Source organism: Dendrobates tinctorius, unplaced genomic scaffold (genome assembly GCF_039654945.1).
Source record: "Dendrobates tinctorius isolate UK_male_01 unplaced genomic scaffold, ASM3965494v1 ptg000127l, whole genome shotgun sequence".
NCBI classification, from domain to species: domain Eukaryota; kingdom Metazoa; phylum Chordata; class Amphibia; order Anura; family Dendrobatidae; genus Dendrobates; species Dendrobates tinctorius.
In genome coordinates, this window is record NW_027361795.1 from 4,018,200 (window position 1) to 4,041,635 (window position 23,436).

Sequence of the window (23,436 nt, forward strand, 5' to 3'; positions counted from 1 at the left end):
CCCCGCTGCTCATCGCTGTTCGCGCGAGAAGGTCCTGGATCATTTCTCGTCGGCCACTTCCTGCTGGGCTTCCTGTGGCGCCGATGAGCGACGCGGGCGGGAGGACGTCAGGATCGCCGCGTCTGACAGGTAAGTAGCGACCCCCGACCCCTGCGATGTAGCTGGTGAGATCTGCCTGTGTGGCAGCTCACTAGCGACCACTTAGCGATCCACCAGCGATCCATATCGTTGTCGGGATCGCTGGTGCATCGCTAAGTGTAACGGTACCCTAAGTGAAAGACAACACTCCAAGGAGAAGTTCATTAGTTTAGTGTATTGCATAAAGCACTTATCACAAAGCATAGGAGCCCCTCCTCAACACCACACGGAAGATCACAATGAAGTGTGAGATTATAAAACTAGAAGAGTAGGACAGACCACCTTGTACAGGGAGTCTGGTGAGAGGACATCAAGCTTGCACTGAAGATATGTTCTGTAATTGCTGACATTGGAAGAGCTGGGACTACTGCTGATACTAAGAAAGCCTGCAGATGTTAGACAATATTAGAATACACTATGCAATTTGAAGACATACATACTTGTCATTAACTCTATGTTTAGTCCTGTCGAGAGAAAAGTAGAGCTGTCTTATTCCAAAACCTTCCTACTATAATGAGATTACCTTGCCTCTAAGCTCGTCCCCTTACTAAAGATGACAATATCTTACTCTGTCGCTTAGGAGATCTAAGCCCCCATAGACATCGTTGAGGATCTACGAACTCAGCCAACGATGTAATGTGTAAGGGGGCTTACCGACACTCCACAGACAGATGAGAGGTCAGGAAACGGAAAGATCTGGCAGTTGGAATTGAAATGTCTGATATGTTGGTTCTCAGACAAGATCGGCGGCTGTCAGTAGATTTCTTCCATCTATTAATGTGTATGGACAGCTTTAGCTCTTTACATGAATTTTAACTCCTTTGTGTATGGAATTGTGCTTTTGATGTAAGTAACTCAATCATACATCCCCAAAGCAATTCACTGATTCATTCTACAGTATTGTTAATTATGTGTGCTTTTCCACCAATGGGTGGATTTGTAACAATTTGCCTATTCGTTAAGAAATCTGCCTGCTCGATCACCGCCTCCAAGATCTGAGCTGCTAAGATCTATGGGCTAGACAAGAATCTCTTGAGAACCTGCTTCCACAGCTTATTTTAGATGAAAGGGGGCGTTACTAGTGTGAGACATGTAATGACTGACAGTCTTCTCTCCTGATCTACGTGTCTCACACTGGTAAAGCCTATTTTCATTAAAAATAAGCTCTGGAGGCAGATTCGTAGGAAGACCTATGTTCCGCCTATAGATCTTAACAGCTCATTTCCATATTGAGAAAGACATACATTTCTCTGGAATAAGACATCGGATCGCCGATATCAAGGTATCATTGTATTCAACTCTCTATGACCTACATGCTTATATAGATGGTTTAGGCGGGTTGATCCTACTGATGGATGCCCTTTAAACTTTTTTTTTTCACTTATTGTTTATATTTAAGAAATTTTTAGAGAGAACTAGTTAGACACAGTTGGAATTACTACCTTATTTTAGCACAAGAGCAGCATATTATATTGGGAAGCACAAAATTCATCTAAAGACAAAATTAAAAATACACACAGTTAGAGGAATCATAATTTGGCTTTATTTCGTATTGCTTACCTGCATGGATCATGGTAGTATTGCATTCATTAGAAATCATTCGCTTACATAGATTTATAAATAAAGTAAAAAATCTTGGGTAGGCAGATCAATGTAACATGCAGATAAAAGAATCTAGAATTGTTTGCAGGGTTCTCACAATCCCGAGGGTTCGGTCAGATTTCAGCCCTTTGCTCACGTAATGATTGTGTACAGCAAAGCAATATTTGTGAGCTTCTACTCTCCAGGACTGTCTACATGGGCACCCCAGCAGAGGTATCAAGAAGGCAAATATCACATGCATAGCATGGAACTTCTTGAGCACCCTAAAGCCAAATCAAGTGCTACTGATTCACATTTTAAGAATATGGCATTTGCTGGAGACATAATTAGAAATCACTGAGTGGCAGAGCAGATTATATATATTAACGAAGAGTCACGATCATCTACATCTAAAATACATATTTAAGGAAAACAAAGCCTCACAAGCCTGAGATTATAATATCAAGGATAAAAGCTAAGAATATTGTGTTTGCATTATAAGCTCACAGTGTTATGTAATTGTGTGTACAGTAGCGTCACTTAGGGGCGGTTGACTTCCTGTGATCTAAAAGGAAAAGCCAACATGCACCTGGAAATGTTTTTCCTGTAGATGTTAAACTTCAGGATATATTTTGTGCATCGTACTCCTCTTTTATTTGGTATTCTAATACATTTAAAACTCAGAAATATAAAGCTAAATCTTATCTTTGTCTCAGGAACTGAGCTACGTCCCCTCCTTCTTCTCACAATCCTGTGTCTGGCTGTAAGACAACTGACTGCAGCAGAAAGACAACATATAGCAGTCGGACAACACATACCCCTTCCCTTGGCTGAGGAGGCGGCTTCTAACTCAAATGGAAGAAATTACCAGAGGATTATTAAAGGGAATCTGTCAGCAGGTTTTTGCTACATAATCTGTCACCTGTTAGTCAGTGCTGAGGGCATGGTTGGACTAGTACGCATGAGGACTGTTGTCTTGTAGTAGTAATCTCCAGAAGATAAAACAGTGATTGTATTGAAACAGCAAAATAAATCCCAGTAAGCGACATCACTTGAATCAGGGTCTCTGCCCCTACAACATACTGCTCTCGGATTACATTGCAAAAATCATCTGCTAGATTCCCTTTAAGGCTATATTCACACGTAGCGGAACTCTCGCGGAAGTTACCGCGAGAATTCCAGAATTCCATTCCGCGGGAAAATTGCATTTTAAATTCCCGTGATTTTCCCATGGAAAAACTAGCAATTTGCAAGCGTAATTAGCTTGCAGAATGCTAGTGTTTTCCAAGCGATCTGGAGCATCGCTTGGAGAACTGATTGACAGGTTGGTCACACTCGTCAAACATAGTGTTTGACAAGTGTGACCAACTTTTTACTATTGATGCTGCCTATGCAGCATCAGTAGTAAAAGATAAAATGTAAAAAATAATAAAAAAAAAATTAAAAAATATTGTTATTCTCACCTTCCGACGTCCCGCGCAGCCTTCCCGCCTCTCTCCACGCTCCCGGTCCCAGTAATCCTTTGCGCGAATGACCGCGTGACGTTGCGCTCCCGCGACGTCATCGCGAATGACCACGAGACGTCGCGCTCCCGCGAGATCGCGACGTCATCGCGGTCATTCTGACAAAGGATTACTGGGACCGGGAGCGTGGAGAGAGGCGGGAAGGCTGCGCGGGACACCGGAAGGTAAGAATAACAATATTTTTTATTTTAATTCTATTTTTTACAGGGATATGGCACCCAGAGCCCGGAGGACAGTCTCCTCTCCTCCGGACCGTGGGTACCATCCGCAAATGTTCTGCTTACTTTTCGCATGGTGGGCACAGCCCCATGCGGAAAGTAAGCAGAACAATGCATTCCTATGTGGGCGGAATCGCCGCGATTCCGCTAAATTAATGAGCATGCTGCGTTTTTACCGTGAAGCGATTCCGCCGCGGAAAAAAACGCAGCATTAGCACAGCATTGCGGAATCCCATAGGATTGCATGGGATGCTTACTTTTTGCGTTTTCACGGCAAAATCGCGCTTTTAAAACCGCCGCGAAAACGCGAAACAACTGTGACGTGTGAACTCAGCCTAATACTTTGTGATCTGCAGGATTTCTACAAGTCCAGTTTTATCATGCAGAAAGTGCTGCAGACGGAAAAATTGTGAAGCAACTAAATTTCTCGTTTCATATAGTCATTCCTTTCTCGGCTAGTGTTCCTTCAAGTTCTATTGCTTTGCATATAATTATTTTAACTTCTCATAAATGTTCCCCTTGTGTTTTTTTACATTTTGTCATCTGTGTGAAGTCTCTTGACAACATATATAGTGGTATATATATGTGACTGGTCCTGACCCTGGACCTGTAACAAAGGTGATGAAAGTACAGCATTGCTAACCTGGGCCAAATACTTGCTATTAGTTTTATAGCATAAAGTAGCCAGTATACCTTCACACAATTCCTTCACGGGATTCTCCAGCCCTGCTCATAGACAAACATCAATTCATCAAGGGTGACAAAGAATAGAGGTACCATAGAGAATTAAGGCAGCAGTATTGCCAGGGCTCACGGGAGGCATTCTCTGTGCTAAAGTGTTGAAAGGTGAAGTATAACCAACATGTGCAGAAGTCTTCCATAATCAGGAGTCTCAACATCTGCAGATACTCTACCTTCTGATATACATAGAGCCAATGCAGCCACTAAATAGGATGATCTCTAATAATCATATATATTATTCAAGGAATACTAGAAGAAGACTTCCTGAAAGTTCACAGTCTTGGTGAGGTTGGCTTCGATTTCAACAACAGTTCCTTTATAAAGACAGGATTACCATTGTAGCCACTCAAGGATCAATGCCAACGACAAACTACTGCATGAAAGACGTATATAACGTGATTTTACCTAGGATCTGAGATAAACATTACATTTACGGTAATAGGTGCAGACTTGGCGTCATGCTTTTGAACTCACCTAAAAACACATTTTGTTGAAGAAGTAACTGTTGTTTTAATATATCTTATCAGAGAAATCTGCTTCGTTCTCCTCCTGGATTAATCGCTCTCTTTCTCAATTCCTAGGTAAAATCTGTATTTGGTTAAAGGGGTTATCTGGTATAAATTGCTAAGGGCCCCGTCACACATAGCGATCTCGCTAGCGAGATCGCTGCTGAATCACAAGTTTTGTGACACAACAGCGAGATCACTGTGTGACAGCGATCAGCAACCGGCCCCCCTGCCGGTATCGCTGATCACTGTAGGAAAGCCCTGGACATTTTTTTGGCCGCTGGTCTCCCGCTGGCCAGCACGCATCGCTGCATGTGACAGGCGGGAAACCAGCGATCAGCTGGTAACTAACGTACACATCGGGTATCTAAGGGACGTGCGTCCTTTAGATACCGGATGTGTACCTTAGTTACCAGCTCCCTGCATCAGCGCGCTGGTAACTAATTTTCACAGCGACGCCGTGCGCTCGGCGTCGCTGTGCTGATCCCTGGGAAAGCTGTCTGTTTGACAGCTCACCATCGATCACATAGCGACTTACCAGCGATCCTGACACGTTGATATCGTTGTCGGGATCGCTGGTGAGTCGCTATGTGTGACTCCAGCTTTAGTCTGCAGTCACTCTGTGTGACTGCAGACTTATTAATCCTCCCCAGCGCATGCACTGTGCACTGCGAAGTTTCTGAGCCGGAACCATAGGGTATGTATGCATTATGCATACTCCCGGGCAGAACGCGCCATACACATGTATTGAGTGAAGCGGCGCCCACTAGACGGCCAAGTCACTAGACTGGGCGCGGCGTTGCTCAGTACAAGTGTATGCACTAGACAGGTTCTGTCCGGGAGTATGCATAATACATACGTACCCGGCGGTTGCAGCTCAGAAACCGGCGAATCCTCGCAGCGCAGAGTGCGAGCACTGGAGGGATTCCCAAGTCTGCAGTCAGACAGATTGACTGCAGACTTATCAATTTAGACAACCCCTTTAAGATAGCTTTTCACATTACTAAGATAAGAGATGGCAGTTGCGCAGCTAGTGCTTGTAAACTTCTATGGAAATGCTGCAAGTTCTCTTGATCCATATGAGTACCAACTGTGAAAATCTGAATACAGATTTCAGATTCACTGAAGATAGGTTTTACCCATGCTTGACAATTTTCAGACTGAGTGATCAATCCAGGAGGAGAAAGAAGCAGATTTCTCTGATAAGATAAATTAATTATAAGTTTCTTATTTTCATGTGTACTATTGATTTCTGAAAATAAAATTAAAACAACAGTTATTCTTTAACTTTTTTTTTACTGTCACTGGAATATTAGAATTCCATTCCTGGAGCCTGGCATCACAAAATAAACAAGATTGTTCCAACACAAGGAAGTGACCACATGCAAACACATGAAACAGATATGATATAGATGCAGACAAACAAGGCTGGTGGTTCTGGTTCTGTCTTGAGATTTCACAGATGAGTTGTCTAATTTCAAGCATCAGTATCTGAAAGAAAACGATACAATATAACATACGTGCATGTACTTACACCATATGCTCTATGCTATGTACTAATTTCCCAAGGCCGAAGTGATCTTAAAGGAGTTGTCCACTACTCTGATAACTCCTTCTCATTCCCCATGATTGGCCCTGCTAAAATAAAAAGCCTCCACTCCCCTCCGGTGCCACTACCGTTCCAGAGGTGTGGGCGATTGCTCTTCCAGGGCTCGCGCCTTCAGATGTATACGTAATTAACAGGGTGTGAGTGTCTGAAGGCGGGGACACTGAAGCCAGGTTAAGATTAAGAAGCATCGCTTCGAAACGCGTCAACCCTGTTTTTGAATTTCTCGTGGGACTGTCTCCTTGGTATGATACATCATCCATGTCAAGTGTGGACTTTACCCTGAAACTATGATTTAAAGCATGAAATAAAGCCTGTGATTTTAACAGAGGTGCTGGATCCCTTTCTTCTTTTTCTGCATGGACTATTTCGCTGCAAGTCAGATGCCTGACCGCCGCTCCATTCATTCTCTATGTGGATTTTGGAAACAGATGATAGCAGCACTTGGAAAGTCCCATACCAAATAAATCGAGCATGCGCCATCATAAATCAAGTATTGGTGCGCCAGTCTAGCAAGGATAAAAGTGCCCCTTCCCACTGATGGGTTCAGGTCCCAGTGGTTAGACTCCCACCAATCAATAAGTTATCACCTTAGGTAATAAACAGTTTTCACAGGATAACCCCTTAAGTTGTAGGAAATCTGTGTTTGAGCTGTAGTCTGCAATTTGGTTCTTATTCGACTTACACCATCCAGGCCATTTTCTCATTCTAACACTTTACCTGTAGTAGTTGGGTTTAAATGGCCCATTTTTGTTGAGTCCAAGATATTTGGCTTGGTCATCACTTAACTCTGTTAGATGAGCATCAAAAGATGGCAGATGCAAACTGGCAACATACTCATCTAGAGAAAAGAAAGTGTTGTGATAAGAAGTGGTGACAATAAGGAGAAGTACAAAAAAGGAAGACGTGGCATCACACTGTCCATTATAACGTGTTTGTGAATTTCCATTTGCAGTCAGTGAGGATTCTAGACAATTTATTGGCAAGTAGCATCACCCCGTGAAAATATAATAAGCTGTAATCTCTCCAATGTATAAAATCCATAACTTACCCATTTTCTTAGGTAGCAGGTACACATCCTGCTTGTATCTGCCTTCAGGGGCGTTATACAGCTCAATCAACGCCAATGCCTATGGAGAAAAGAGATATTTTGACAACACATGTGGTAAATTCACATTCCTGGTAATAATGGGCAGGTTGGCATTTTTTAAGTGGGGCTGAGAATTGGAGAAATGGAACTCACATGTTAAATGAGAATTGCAATTACAGCATTTAATGCCCTCTCAGATCACCAAAAGGGTTACAATTGTTGGGGTTGTGGGCTGTAGTATAGTATACTGGTATCTCTCAAGTTCTGGTAAATCAGTGCTGAAAAAAAGGCACAGCAGTGTCTCATCTGGGTGACTAGGGTATTAGGGTACGGGGAATAGCTCACCTGGTTGGGTTGTGAAACCATAACATACAATGCGCTAGATATGGCTGCTGCAGACCCGTCCACAATACATTAGCAAGAAAAAAAGGGGTTTAATTCTGGCCCTGTAATGAAAACCAATGGATATCCCAGAGGAAGAACCAGGATAAAGGAATGCGGTTTATTGACGACGCGTTTCAATGTATAACAAACTTCTTCCTCAGGACAAACCGCAAGTACAGGACTAAACCCATTTGTGGATTTAAATAATGTCTGTAAAGTGTTGTGGAATTAACGGCACTATGTATGTGAGTAAAATAATATTTTCAAATACATTCGCCAATAAGATACATGGGGTGGACATATCAACTGTCAGTTTGAATAAAGCTTGTCAACATGAATAAAGAAAAATACATTTCACACAAAACACATCAACATATACCAGAAACTGGTAAAACTAAATTAAAAACAAAAAAATCTAGAAATAAAAGATAGTAGATGTACATGGAAAAAAAACAATATATATGTTCCAAGATAAAAAAAAAAGGACTCGAACTCGATGTGTGGCATAATTGTAGTGTGCAAAACAAAGGAGTTATCTACTATTTTTTCTTTCTAGGTTTTTTGTTTTTACTTCATTGTCAATTTTAACCCCTTCGCACCCGAGCCTGTTTTTGCCTTCGTGACCGGGCCAATTTGTTCAATTCTGACCAGTGTCACTTTATGAGGTCATAACTCTAGAACGCTTCAACGGATCCTGCTGATTCTGACACTGTTTTCTCGTGACATATTGTACTTCATGATGGTGGTAAAATTTCTTAGATATAAACTGCGCTTATTTGTTAAAAAAAAAATCGAAATTTGGCAAAAATTTTGAAAATTTTGCAATTTTCAAACTTTTAATTTTTATGCCCTTAAATCAGAGAGTGATATCGCACAAAATAGTTAATACATAACATTTCCCACATGTCTACTTTACATCTGCACAATTTTAGAAACATAATTTTTTTTTTTTTAGGAAGTTATAAGGGTTAAAAGTTGACCAGCGGATTTCTCATTTTTTCAACCAAATTTACAACACCATTTTTTTAGGGACCACCTCACATTTGAAGTGAGTTTGGGGGGTCAATATGACAGAAAATACCCAAAAGTGACACCATTCTAAAAACTGCACCTCTCAATGTACTCAAAACCACATTCAAGAAGTTTATTAACCCTTCAGGTGCTTCACATGAATGAATGGAATGTGGAAGGAAAAAATAAACATTTAACTTTTTTTCACAAACATTTTAATGCAGAACCATTTTTTTTTATTTTCAAAAGTGTAAAAAGAGAAAATGAACCACAAAATTTTTTGTGCAATTTCTCCCGAATACGCCGATACCCCGTATGTGGGGCTAAACCACTGTTTGAGCACACGGCAGAGCTCAGAACGGAAGGAGTGCCGTTTGACTTTTTCAATGCAGAATTGGCTGGAATTGAGATCGGATGCCATGTCGCATTTGGAGAGCCCCTGATGTACCTAAACAGTGGAAACCCCCCACAAGTGACCCCATTTTGGAAACTAGACCCCCCAAGGAACTTATCTAGATGTGTGGTGAGCACTTTGAACCCCCAAGTGTTTCACTAAAGTTTATAATGTAGAGCCGTGAAAATAAAAAAATCATTTTTTTTCCACAAAAATGATCTTTTAGCCCCTAAATTTTATTTTCACAAGGGTAACAGGAGAAATTGGACCCTAAGAGTTGTTGTCCAATTTGTCCTGAGTACGCTGGTACCCCATATGTGGGAGAAAACTACTGTTTGGGCACACGGTGGGGCTCGGAAGGGAAGTAGTGACGTGGAAACCCCCAATTCTAATTCCAACCCTAACCCCAACACACCCCTAACCCTAATCTCAGCCCTAACCCTAGCTGTCACGGGGTCCTTCTCTGGTATCACACAATCAACAGAGCAAGAGGAGAGTGAACAATTCCAAGACATTTATTTAGGCAAAAATATGAAAGGTCCATATTCAGTCCACCCCACAAAGGATAGATAGTCCAGAATCTGAATGCAGTTCAGTAACAGTATAAAATGTCCAGGGAGATGAGAGTCCAAAATCCAGCTGACAGTGATAACATGTTCCATATATTCTTCTTTCTCTCAGAAGTCCTGTCTTCACACCATGCTCTGCACACAGCAACTGACTTGCCCAGCCCCTATCCTCCCCAGCCCCCCTCATTATGTCCAGGGAGTCAAAACAGGTTGGGGGCCGGTTATCAGGCCTCCCAGACTTGACAAAAGGTGCCTGGGGGATTATGACACTACAGGGGGTCATCAAGAGTCATAGATAAAAGTCAGGCTGCAGACATACAAGGCATCAAGATTAACACTATGCAAATCAGTGAAATAGCAATATACACAAAATGATATCCATATAGCATATCACACCATCACAACCTCCCCCCCCTCATAATAAGTGAGCACGCTATGAGGTCTACACAGACCTCTGGCCTGCTCACTATAGTCCACATTGCTCAATCGTTTATAGTTCCTTGTACAGTGGCAGGGGTTGCAATAATTATAAGCACTTGATGTCCTTCCATAAATTCCCGGGTCCTGGCGTTACGGTCATACCAGGTTTCTTGACTGGACTGGGCCATTTGCTGTTGATCATTAGCCACTAGCTGGGCGAGACGATTTCTGAACTCTAGAACGTAGAGAATGATGGGCATTCCAATGTCTGCGATATCTCCCTCCAATTGTTCTTTCAGAAGAGTGAGAGGTCCACGGACCTTCTGGCCAAAGAGATTGCTCCTCAGTGGGGTCCGAATGTTGTGGTGCTTGAAGGGCATGTAGTCGGGTGACTGCTCCCACAAAATGACACTGTAACTCCCCAATGTCATTCCCAAGGAGGATATCTGCAGGAAGTCCTCCCATAACTCCAATCCAGCACAGTTTTTCCCCAAAACCATAATCCAAATGCACCAAAGCTCGCTGTATATATTTGCGGACGCCCCCCGCCAAGACAATGGGAATTCCTGCACCCTGGTGAATTGCCTCGGGTCGAACCACACGGGGGTCAGCGATAGTCAAGAATGCCCCCGTGTCTCTAAATCCTGACACTTTGTATCCATCAATTAACACCTCCTGCAGGTGGCGTTGCCGTTGCTCTGGGTAGCCAAAGGACAGAGGCCGAAGTCCGTACACTCTAGGAGGAGTATCTATGGTGCCGTGGTCGGTGGTCCACTCTGGTTGGGATGGTGGTAGCTCTCTCTCAGGCGGGATGGAGCGTACCAGATGCACTGGACGAGGTGGGGCTGCGTGGGGCTCCCTCCGAATCCTTGAGGGACATCTAAACTGCAAATGTCCAGGTTGCCCACACACATAACATCTCCTCTCTGTGATACCCCCAGGTCGTGGTCGGAACTGTTGGGGCCCAGGATTAGGAGGCGTGATAGTCAGCAGCTTGCGACTAGGTGGAAGGGCAGATATAATCTGAGGGGGACGGGGCGCGGGAGCAGGCCGTGGTTCATTGTCCAGAAGCCTCCTCCATTGCGGTCGGATAGTAAGGGCTTCATCGGCCAGGGCTGCAGCTCTATCCACGGTACACGGCGTGCGCTCCCGGACCCATTCCCGTACCTCTGCAGGGCACTTGGCAAGAAATTGTTCTATAAGGAACGCCTGTATAACATCTTCCACAGTAAAGGTGTTTTCTGCTTCCAGCCATCTCTGACATGCCTCGGACATCTTATGTGCATACATCCTAAACGATCCCCCCGTGGTGCATGGGAGGTCTCGGAACTTGGCCCTATATGAGTCTGGGGTGATAGCATGCTAATCCAGGATAGTCTGCTTTACAATGTTATAATCCTGATTCCGCAGTGCATCAATGGTTCGGTAAGCCTCTGCCAAGCTTCCGCTCAGGAGCCCCACTAACAAACGCATCCAGCTAGAGTGGGGCACCTCCATCACAGCACACTGCTGCTCAAAGTCTTTGAAGAACCCCTCCACATCTCCAGAAGCCTCATCAAATGGCTTAAACTCTGCCTGGGTGATCCGTACAGGCTCCCGGATTGTTGGGGTTACACTCCACATTGCGTTAGTCCCTTTTTCAAGCTCCATTGCTTCCTGTCTCCGCTGTGCCCGGCGGGCAGCCTCCTCCTTGTACTCCTGAGAGACGCCGGGGCCCAGAACCGCCATCTCTTCTTCATACCACACCAACCACTGGCTTTTCTGGATGGGGATCCCTGTCTCCAGTGCTCGTCCTTCAGACATCTGGGAGGAGGTGGCCGGGCTAGCGCCCACCAGTAGATCGATTAAGGCCTCTTTAGTCAGTCCCTGGTAGTTCAGGCCCAGGTCTCTGGCTCTCTCCTGTAAACTGCATACAGTCCAATTTCTGTACTCACTCTGTGGGTGGTTCTCCATTGGGTGACGCTCTGTTGATCCCACTGCTGCCACCAGTTGTCACGGGGTCCTTCTCTGGTATCACACAATCAACAGAGCAAGAGGAGAGTGAACAATTCCAAGACATTTATTTAGGCAAAAATATGAAAGGTCCATATTCAGTCCACCCCACAAAGGATAGATAGTCCAGAATCTGAATGCAGTTCAGTAACAGTATAACATGTCCAGGGAGATGAGAGTCCAAAATCCAGCTGACAGTGATAACATGTTCCATATATTCTTCTTTCTCTCAGAAGTCCTGTCTTCACACCATGCTCTGCACACAGCAACTGACTTGCCCAGCCCCTATCCTCCCCAGCTCCCCTCATTATGTCCAGGGAGTCAAAACAGGTTGGGGGCCTGTTATCAGGCCTCCCAGACTTGACAAAAGGTGCCTGGGGGATTATAACACTACAGGGGGTCATCAAGAGTCATAGATAAAAGTCAGGCTGCAGACATACAAGGCATCAAGATTAACACTATGCAAATCAGTGAAATAGCAATATACACAAAATGATATCCATATAGCATATCACACCATCACACTAGCCCTAGCCCTAACCTGCGTGCCTGCTTTTTTTTTTTCCTTTACTTTTTTTTTTCTTTTTGTGACAAGATCGCTGCCCTGCGATCTGACTCATAGTAGCCCTTGAAATCCAGAGCAGAAAATGGTCGCACTCGTCGAGATGAATAAATCACCAATTTATTGGCATTCCAGGGACCCGTTGAAGCGCTCACACAGCGCGAAACGGCCGTTGTCAGCCTCTCGTGCACTCCTTATATCACTCCCCCGACCTGATATGTAACTGGAATGCCAATAAATTGGTGATTTATTCATCTCGACGAGTGCAACCATTTTCTGCTCTGGATTTCAAGGATTCACTCATATTAGGTCCAGCACCCGGGATTCCCAGCTGATGGTCTTCTGTTTGCCGCACATCACAAGCGCATTCAAGGTAACAGCGGTGCCGTCCGTATTCTTTTGTTTCCTATATGCACTGACTCATAGTAACGCCACTTCTCCTCTGATGTCACACTGACAGATGATCAGAGGAGAAGCAGCGTTACTATGTGACAAGATCGCTGCCTGGCACATAGTAACGTGACTTCTCCTCTGATCTCACACTGACAGATGATCAGAGGAGAAGCAGCGTTACTGTGTGACAAGATCGCTGCCTGGCACAGCTGTGCCAGGCAGCGATCAAGTCACACAGTAACGCTGCTTCACCTCTGATCATCTGTCAGTGTGAGATCAGAGGAGAAGTTGCGTTACAATGAGTCAGATCGCCGGGAAACAAGCAGGTTTCCCAGCGAGCGCTCTCATTGGCTGCTGTGACGCTGACGTCATCAGGACCTGAACCAATCAGGTCTCAATGACGTCGGGGGTCCCAACATGCATTGTGCACCGGGATCCCCGCGTTATAAAGTATGTGGGGGTCCCGGGGGGCACAAAACCGCCGACAGTAGATAAACGTCGGCGCTGCACAAAGTCCAGCAAGCGCCAACGTTTATCTACTGTGGGCGGTCGGGAAGCGGTTAACAGTTTCTCATACAGTCATGGCCAAAAGTGTTGGCATCCTTAAAATTGTCCCAGAAAATAAAGTATTTTTTCAAGGAAATTATTGCAATTACACGTTTTGCTATACATATGTTTATTTCTTTTGTGCGTATTGGAACAACACAAAAAGCAGAGGAAAAAAATGCAGATTGAACATAATTTCACAGAAAATCTCAAAAATGGGCCAGACAAAATTGTTGGCACCCTCAACTTAAAATTTTGTTGCACCCCTTTGAAATAAATAACTACAATCAATCGCTTTCTATAACCATCAACAAACTTTTTACACCTCTCAACTGGAATTTTGGACCACTTTTCTTTTGCAAACTGCTCCAGGTAGTTTATATTTGAAGGGTGCCTTCTCCCAAGAGCAATTTTATGATCTCTCCACAGGTATTCAATGGGATTTAGGTCTGGACCCATTGCTGGCCACTTCCGAACTCTCCAGAGCTTTATTTCCCTCTATTTCTGGGTGCTTCTTGAAGTATGTTTGGGGTCATTGTCCTGCTGGAAGACCCATGACCTAGGACGCAAACCCAGCTTTCTGACACTGGTCACTAAATTTCGACCTGAAATCCATCAGTAATCTTCAGATTTCATGATGTCTTGCACAAAGTTCAAGGCACCCAGTGCCAAAGAAAGCAGTACAACCCCAAAACATCTTTGATCTTCCACCATATTTGACTGTAGGTACTGTTTTTTCCTTTGTATGTCTCATTCTGTTTTCAGTAAACAGTAGAATGATGTGTTTTACCAAAAAGCTCTGTTTTGGTCTCATCTGTCCACAAGATACTTTCTCTGAAGAATTTTGGATAACTCACATACATTTTGGCAAACTGCAGTCTAGCTTTTTTATGTATCTGTGTCAGAAGTTGGGTCTTTTGAGGTCTCATCCCATAATGTTTAATTTCATTTAAATGTAGAAGAATAGTTCATGCTGAAACTGATGCACCCTGAGCCTGCATGACAGCTTGAATTTCTTTGGAACTTGATTGGGGCTTATTATCCACCATTTGGATTATCCTGCGTTGCAACCTTTCAAAAATTTTTGTCTGCTTTTCACGTCCAGGAAGATTAGCTACAGTGCTATGGGTTGTAATCTTCTTGATTATGTTATGCACCATGGACAAAGGAACATCAAAAATCTCTGGAGATGGACTTTAAACCTTGAGATTGTTGATATTTTATAACAATTTTGGATCTTAAGTCTTCAGACAGTTCTCTTCTCTTTCTGTTCTCCATGCTTAGTGTGGCACACACAGACACACAATGGAAACATGGAGTCATCTTCTCCCCTCTATCTGGTTTTAGGTGTGATTTTCATATTTCCCACACCTGTTACTTGCCACAGGTGAGATTGAACGAGCATCACATTTGAAACAAAGTTGTATACCCACATTTTTGGATTGGTGCCAACTCTATGACTCGAGTATAAACCGAGATTTTCAGCTCATTTTTTAAAGCTGAAAGTGCCCCTCTCGGCTTATACTCGAGTTATAGATCAGGGGGGTCAGCGGGGGAGGGGGAGCGAGGCTGTCAGATCATACTCACCACCTCCTGGCGCGGTCTCTGCAGCCCCTGCTTCTCAGATGGTCTCCGGCGCCACAGCTCTTCCTGTGTTCAGTGGTCAAGTGGTACTGCTTATTAAAGTAATGAATATGCGCATTTTCATTACTTTAATGAGCGGTACCACGTGACCGCTGAACACTGGAAGGAGCTGCCGGAGACCATCGGAGAAGCAGGGACTGCAGAGACACGCCAGGAGGGGGTGAGTATGATGGGGAGGATGGGGGAGCATATGCGATATTCACCTGTTCCCGTTTCACCGCCACGCGCCGCCCTGTCTTCAGCGTCCTCTGGCTGCGATGTTCAGGTCAGAGGCCGTGGTGACGTGGTTAGTGCACGCCCTCTGCCTGAGCAGTCACTGCAGAGACCCGGAAGACAGAGCAGCATACGGCAGTGGAACGGGGACAGGTGAATATCACAGGTGCCATGGCCCTGAGCCAGCGGAGACACCGGCACCTGGCCCCCAGCAACGGGAGGTATGTAATTTTTTTTATTCACAGCAGCAGCATATGGGGCATATTCTATGGAGAATCTTATGGGGCCATCAAGATATATGGAGCAGCATATGGGGCCATATTCTATGGAGCATCTTATGGGGCCAAAACCTTTATGCATTATATGGGGCATCTTATGGGGCCATCAACCTTTATAGAGCAGCATAAGGGACATATTAATCTATGGAGCATCTTATGGTGCCATTATTAACCTTTGTGCAGCTTTATATGGGGCGTATTTTGTATGGAGCATCTTATGGGGCCCATCATGAACTGTATGGAGCATTACATGGGGCTCCAAATTCAATATCGATATTCAAAAACATTTAACCTATGGATGTCTCAATTAATTTTACTTTTATTGGTATCTATTTTTATTTTTGAAATTTACCAGTAGTTGCTGCATTTTCCACCCTAGGCTTATACTCGAGTCAATACGTTTTCCCAGTTTTTTGTGGCAAAACATGGATTTTTGTGAGTACTCACCGTAAAATCCTTTTCTCCGAGACGCTCATTGGGGGACACAGAGACTGTGGGGTGTGTGCTTCTGCCGTCTGGAGGCTGACACTAAGTATACAAAAAAAGAGTTAGCTCCTCCTCCGCCGCATACACCCTCGCCCCCAGACCGGGCGTAACTCAGTTTAGTGCATAAGCAGTAGGAGAACGCGCCTTAAATTCAGGCAAGAAATTATACGTCTGGAAAAGGGACCACCCTGATCCTTACATAAGGATTTGTATAACTCAAAATAAGCAAAAGCCAACTGGCTAGTAGGGTGGGTGCTGTGTCCCCCAATGAGCGTCTCGGAGAAAAGGATTTTACGGTGAGTACTCACAAAAATCCATGTTTCTCCTTCGACTCATTGGGGGACACAGAGACTGTGGGACGTTCTAAAGCAGTCCCTGGGCGGGATCTTAGCTCACCCAATCCATGCTATTTTGCGCCCCTGATTAGAGGTGCGCAACTGCTGCCTGGAGAATCTTTCTTCCCAGGCTTGCATCCGAGGATGCCTGGGTATGTACGCTATAATGTTTGACAAACGTATGCAAGCTGGACCAGGTAGCTGCTTTGCACACCTGTTCCGCTGAAGCTTGGTGTCGCAGTGCCCATGAGGCACCCACTGCTCGAGCCGAGTGTGCCTTGATCCCTGCCGGAACCGGCGTGCCACTAATTTCATAAGATTCTTGGATCGTCAGGCGAACCCATCTGGCCAAAGTCGCTTTGGACGCAGCGAGCCCCTTCCGCCGCCCTTCTGGGATCACGAATAGAGTCTGTCCGGCGGAAAGGAGCTGTCCTTGTCACATACCTCCTAAGAGCTCTTACCAGATCCAAGGTGTGCAATGCCTTTTCTACCCTGTGCACCGGTGCCGGGCAAAACGAGGGTAAGACAATGTCTTCGTTGATATGGAATGCAGAGACAACCTTCGGCAAGAAGGGAGGAGCTGGCCTTAAAACTACCTTATCCTTATAAAAGGTCAGGAACGGCGGTTTACAAGATAAAGCCGCCAATTCCGAAACCCGCCTAATACACGTAATAGCTACCAGAAAAACGACCTTCCTGGACAGGTAAGGTAAGGAAACCTCTTGTAACGGTTCGAAAGGAGCCTCCTGAAGGGCCCTGAGCACCAAGTTCAGGTCCCATGATTCCGTCGGCGCCTTATAGGGGGGTACTAAATGTGCGACCCCCTGCATAAACGTCCTAACCTGCCAGACCGAAGCGACCTTTCGTTGGAAAAGCACCGACAGAGCCGAGATCTGCGTTCTGAGCGAACTCGGAGCCAATCCTGCGTCCAGCCCTGCCTGCAGAAAAGCCAGTACGTTGGGGATCGAAAAAACCAGAGGAGCCACTCCGCGATCCCTACACCAACGGAAAAAAACTTCCCAAGTCCGATGATATACTCTCGCCGAGGAAGGCTTTCGGGCACTCACCATCGTGGCTACCACATCGCGCCTGAATCCTGCCTGTGTTAACAGCCAAGATTCAATGGCCACGCCGTCAAACACAGGGCCCCTAAGTTCGGATGGTAGATCGGCCCCTGGGACAGCAAGTCCGGCCGATCTGGGAGACGCCAGGGTACGTCCACCACTAGCTGAACCAGATCTGCATACCAGGCCCGCCGAGGCCAGTCTGGGGCCAGCAGAATTGCTGGAACCTTCTCTCTCCTTAACTTTCTGATGACTCTTGGAAGCAGAGGTAGCGGGGGGAACAAGTACGGGAGACGAAACTGGCTCCACGGAAGCACCAGAGCGTCTGCTGCGATTGCCTGCGGGTCGAGGGATCGAGCGACGAACCTTTGTACTTTGGCGTTCTCTCTGGATGCCATAAGGTCCACGTCCGGTGTCCCCCACCGTTGGCAGATCTGTTGAAAAACCTCGGGGTGCAGGGACCATTCCCCTGCCGCGACCCTCTGTCGGCTGAGAAAATCTGCCGCCCAGTTTTCGACTCCCGGAATGTGCACCGCTGAAATTACCACGCGGTTCTTCTCTGCCCAACGCAGTACCAGCCCGACCTTGCGCATGGCTGCCTGGCTGCGCGTGCCCCCTTGATGGTTGACATATGCTACTGCTGTAGCATTGTCCGACTGAATGCGCACCGGCCGGTGTCTCAGGAAACACTGGAAATGTTGCAGGGCCAATCGTATTGCCCGTATCTCCAGAATGTTGATCGGGAGAATTATCTCCTGAATGGACCACCGCCCCTGGGCTGTGTGACTCTGGAAAACTGCTCCCCAACCATGCAGGCTTGCATCGGTCGTCACCACCAACCACTGCTCCGGGGGAAAAGGTTTCCCCTGGACCAGGGACGAGTCGCGAGTCCACCACCGGAGTGAATGTCGGACCAGCGGGGACAACTTGCACCGATGACTGAGAGACAGCAGCCTCCGGTCCCATGCTGACAAGAGCGCATGCTGAAGCGGACGGAGATGGAACTGGGCAAACGGGATTGCCTCCATCGCCGCCACCATTCTGCCCAACACACTCATGCCGTACCGGATGGATCTGGTGCCCGGCTGCAGAAGGTTCCGTACTCCTTGCTTGATTTTTCGCGCCTTGTCCTGAGGGAGGATCACCAGCCCCCGGGAGGTGTCGAAAATCATGCCTAGGAACACGATTCTTTGGGCTGGAACCAAGGACGACTTGCTCCGATTGATCAACCAGCCTAGACGGGCCAGGGTATCCAGCGTGATACTGACATTCTCCTGGCACGCCTGAAACGACGGCCCCTTTACCAACAGGTCGTCCAGGTAAGGTAGTACCGTTATGCCCCGAGCATGCAGGATGGCCATAACCACCGCCATTATCTTCGTAAAGACTCTGGGAGCAGTGGCCAGACCGAAGGGCAGAGCAACAAATTGAAAATGTCGCCCTCCGATCGCAAAACGCAGGAACCTCTGGTGTGGAGGAAAAATCGGAATGTGCAGATATGCATCCTGCACATCGATCGAGGCCAGGAACTCCCCTGGATCCATGGCTGCAATGACCGAACGGAGGGATTCCATCCGGAACCGCCTGACTCTGATGAATTTGTTCAGGATTTTTAGATCTAGTACTGGCCTTACTGTCCCGTCTTTTTTGGGGACCGAAAACAGGTTGGAGTAAAAACCTTGTGTCTCTTCGCTTTTCGGCACTGGGACAATGACCCCGTTGCGCCGTAGCGTCATTATGGCCTGTAACAAACCCTCTGCCTGCGATACTGTTCCGGAAAACCGGGAATGAAAGAATCGCCGTGGCGGGAGTCCGACAAACTCTATCTTGTACCCGGACGATATCAGTTCTGCCACCCAAGCGTCGCGTGCCACTGCGACCCAAACGTGGCTGAACCTTAGTAGGCGTCCGCCCACTCTGTCGTCCGTAGGTACGGAGCGCCTCGAGTCATTTTGCTGGAGGCTTTTGGGATCTGGCACCCCTCGTTCTGGGCAAACGACCTCGGCCTCTGCCCAGCGGATTGGCTCTGTAAGAGGTTTGCCTTTCCCCAATCTGACCATCATTTGCGGAGGTGGATGCTCTGGCCGAAGTCCCCCTCCAGGGGTTACGAAAGGGCCGAAAACGCCTCTGTGTGTGCCTGAATGCTGGCCTAGTCCTCTGCTGCGGGAGGAAACTACTCCTCCCCCCCGTGGCTTCTGAGATAAGCTTATCAAGCTTCTCACCGAACAACCGATTGCCCTGAAAAGGCAATGAGGTCAAGGATTTTTTGGAGATAGAATCCGCTTTCCACAATCTCAGCCATAATGCTCGCCTAACGGCGATCGCATTTGCTGCTGCCACAGCAGAACACTCGGCCGCGTCCAGAGAGGCGCTGACGAGAAAATCACTTGCCCCTGATATCTGATTTGTAACCTCCAAGACCTCCGCAGGCAGATCTCTGTTTTGGAGGGCATTATGCAGAGCGTCCGCCCATGAAACCATGGCCTTAGCCACCCAAGTAGCCGCAAAGGAGGGGGCCAGGGCCGACCCCGCTGCCTCATACACCGAGCGGGCAAGCCCCTCTATAAGGCGATCAGTTGGGTCCTTGATAGAAGAACCGCTGGGTATCGACAATAGCGATCTTGATGCTAAACGTGATACCGGTGGGTCCACTACTGGCGACTCCACCCATCCTTTATGGAGTTCAGGAGGAAACGGATACTTTGCTTGCAGCACTTTTTGCATTGCAAAACGCTTATCCGGGTGTTCCCTATGTTTCTGGACTAGCTCCTCGAACTCCGGATGCGTGGCAAACCTTCTATGCGGTCGCCTGGTCTTCTTGAAGGAGACCTTGTGACCTGAGGCCGTGGACACATCGTCCTCGATCTCTAATGTCTGGTTGACTGCCTCAATGAGGCTGTCCACCGAGTCTTGGTATCCCAGGCTTTCTGGATTCCAGGCCTCCTCTCCCTCCTCCTCGCCCTCATCCTGCTCGCTTCCCGAGCTCGGCAACGGGAAACGAGATGCCCTAATACCCGCCGCCGAAGCCCCAGAGGGTCCGGCCGACGGGGAACGAGTTCTTTTGCTATGAGCTTGTCTGGTGCTGGAGCGGCCTCTAACGGTCGGAGGGTCCTGAGACGTGGACGAGCTGTCTTCCGCTGGCAGACCACCATCCTTGTCCCTGCCCGGGCCTCGAAGAGACTCAATTGCCCTTGTAAGGGACATCATAGAGTGTGATAAAGACACCGCCCATTCTGGGGGGTCCTGACTTCTGGGCTCTGCAACAATGGGGGGCTCCTGGGCTCGCTCCGACTCGCAGGCTTCACAAAATTTATCCGGCTGCGCCTTAGGCAGCCTGACCCCACAGGAAACGCAAACAGCATATAGGAAAGAATGAGCTTTCCCTTTGCCAGACATATTGCAGGGTAGGGTAGGAGGAGGAGGATAACCCCTTCCTTGACCACTAGTGCGGCACTCGAAACGGGGTTGCACTCACCCACCGGTAATGTCCACCTTGCGTCTCTTCCACGGGGCGTGCGGCGTTAGTCGCCGGGGCACTTGCGGCGCACTCCGGGAGATAGGCGGCGGCTTCCGGCCGCACTTCGCGAGAAATGAGGAGGGGGAGGGGGGCGGAGCTCCCCGGTAACTGTGCGCGCCCGCCGCTCTCCGCTCCCGGAAGTTAGTGGGCGGGACTTCTGGCTACCCCCGGAAGTCGGCGGGCGGGCGCGCGGAACTCCGGACCTCCCCATACAGCGGGGACCGCGGCCGCCGACGGGGCTTCTGGCCGCACTACACGTGCGGCGTTCGAGGGAGGAGGGCGGGAGCTCCCCGGTAACTGAGCGCGCCCGCCGCTCTCCGCCCCCGGAAGTTAGTGGGCGGGGCTTCCGGCTACCCCCGGAAGTCAGCCGGCGGGCGGGCGGAATCTCGGGCCTCACCATACAGCGGGGGCCGCGGCCGCCGACGGGGCTCTGGCCGCACTCCACGCCCATCAACAAGAGAGGTGAGCCGGGCCTCCCCCCTGTGGCTTCTGCGCCGTGGGCTTGTGGTGCTCTCAACCCCATCCCTGGGCCGGGAGGGGGAGGCTACTGCACCACTTCGACGCTTCGCTCCCTTGGCTCACCTGCGCCTCCAGGACCACCCCTGGTCTCCTACCTAGGGGTGGTAGGGGCATTAATGCATTCCCACGTTGCAGGAGAGTAACAACGTGGAGGATCACTCACACGTGCTCGCCCGCTGGGGTTCATGGGGAACCGAATCCTCTTATCAGGATGCGTTGCCACCTCTTTAGAAAAATAACAAAGAAAAATGGTTGTCTGGGGAAAAGTCCCAGATGTGTCCCTCGGTGCGGGAGAGAAAACACGTGGAGGGCTACTCACACGTGGTCGCCCGTTGATGATTTGGGGAGATCGGACCCTCTCTATAGGATCCGTCGCCCCTATCTTATCTTCATAGAAAGAGACCAAAAAAAAAAAAAAAAAAATCTAATCTGGAGCTCCAGACTGCGTGTGCCTCCATCAGACACTAAGCAAAAAACTGAGTTACGCCCGGTCTGGGGGCGAGGGTGTATGCGGCGGAGGAGGAGCTAACTCTTTTTTTGTATACTTAGTGTCAGCCTCCAGACGGCAGAAGCACACACCCCACAGTCTCTGTGTCCCCCAATGAGTCGAAGGAGAAATTAGGGGCCTCGGCTTATACTCGGGTCGGCTTATACTCGAGTATATACGGGTATGTCCGGCTCGTTTTTGGGGTTTTGTGAAAAAATGTCCAATTTGCCTTTTTTCTCAGTTCCTTTTTGTGTTGTTCCAATAAACATAAGGTAGATAAACATGTGTATAACAAAACATGTGTAATTGTAATCAATTTCTGGGAGAAATACTTTATATTCTGGTACAATTTCAAGGGTGCCAACAATTTCGGCCATGGCTGTATTTGTTGATGTGTTTTGAGAAATGTACTTTTTTTTTCCTGTTTTTTTGTGCTGATAAGCTTTATTCAAACTGACAGTTGATGTGTCATCTGACACCCTATGTGTTTTTTGGTGCCTACTGTATATTTAAACCCACACACGATTTTAGTCCTGCACTTGCGGTTTGTCCTGAGGAAGAAGTTTGTTGTACTTTGAAACGCATCAACAATAAACCGAATTCCTTTATCCTGGATCCTGATTCTTTCTCTTGAATATCCATTGGTATTTGTAGCAGCACAGAAATTAAACCCCTTTTTTTTCTTTGCTATAGTAATTTCACAATGATCGGCTTCCTCATTGCAGTGTTCTGTTGGGTGGGCAGCTCCCCACCAGCCTTTACGTGCTCTAACGGAGAGGTGTCTCCTTATTACACACAATATTAGTGACGATATTGGTTGGTGAGAAGCTTGAGGAAAGCTGCCTAGCAGACATCTCTCTCCCCATGCCTTTAAAGGTTCACTTTAAATATATAATATGAATTGATGAAACATATAATTACAAGAAACAACAGTCTTACAAAATAACAAACAAAAAAATATGAAAATGTTTTAGGCCATGTGCACACGATGCAGATTTGCAGCGTTTCCGCAGCGGATTTTACCGCGCAGAAACGTTGCATATCCGCATTGTGATGTACAGTACCTTTAAAATGAATGAAAAAAAAAAAACGCTGTGCAGACACTGCGGATTTTTCCGCGCGGTTTTCCTGCGGTACAAAATCCGCAGCATGTTACTTCTTTTGTGCGGTTTTCTATCTCCCCTGTTACCAAATCCGCAGGGGGAAAACCGCAATGGAA

General features: G+C 47.1%; 1 protein-coding gene across 2 annotated transcripts in view; it reads right to left on the minus strand.

Moving 5' to 3' along the window:
• Nucleotides 1-1,658: 1,658 nt before the first annotated feature.
• Nucleotides 1,659-23,436, minus strand: part of AHCYL1 (adenosylhomocysteinase like 1) — a 118,455-nt gene continuing 96,677 nt past the window's right edge. The window contains exons 15-17 of one of the 2 annotated variants that reach the window (XM_073542438.1): nucleotides 7,365-7,443; nucleotides 7,034-7,154; nucleotides 1,659-6,198 (exon numbers count right to left, since the gene is read on the minus strand). In XM_073542438.1, coding sequence (XP_073398539.1) covers nucleotides 6,192-6,198; nucleotides 7,034-7,154; nucleotides 7,365-7,443 — 207 coding nt within the window. In that variant the 3' untranslated portion in view covers nucleotides 1,659-6,191. Of the gene's footprint in view, nucleotides 6,199-7,029; nucleotides 7,155-7,364; nucleotides 7,444-23,436 lie in introns of those variants that run through there. The other variant, XM_073542439.1, reaches the window with a different exon arrangement.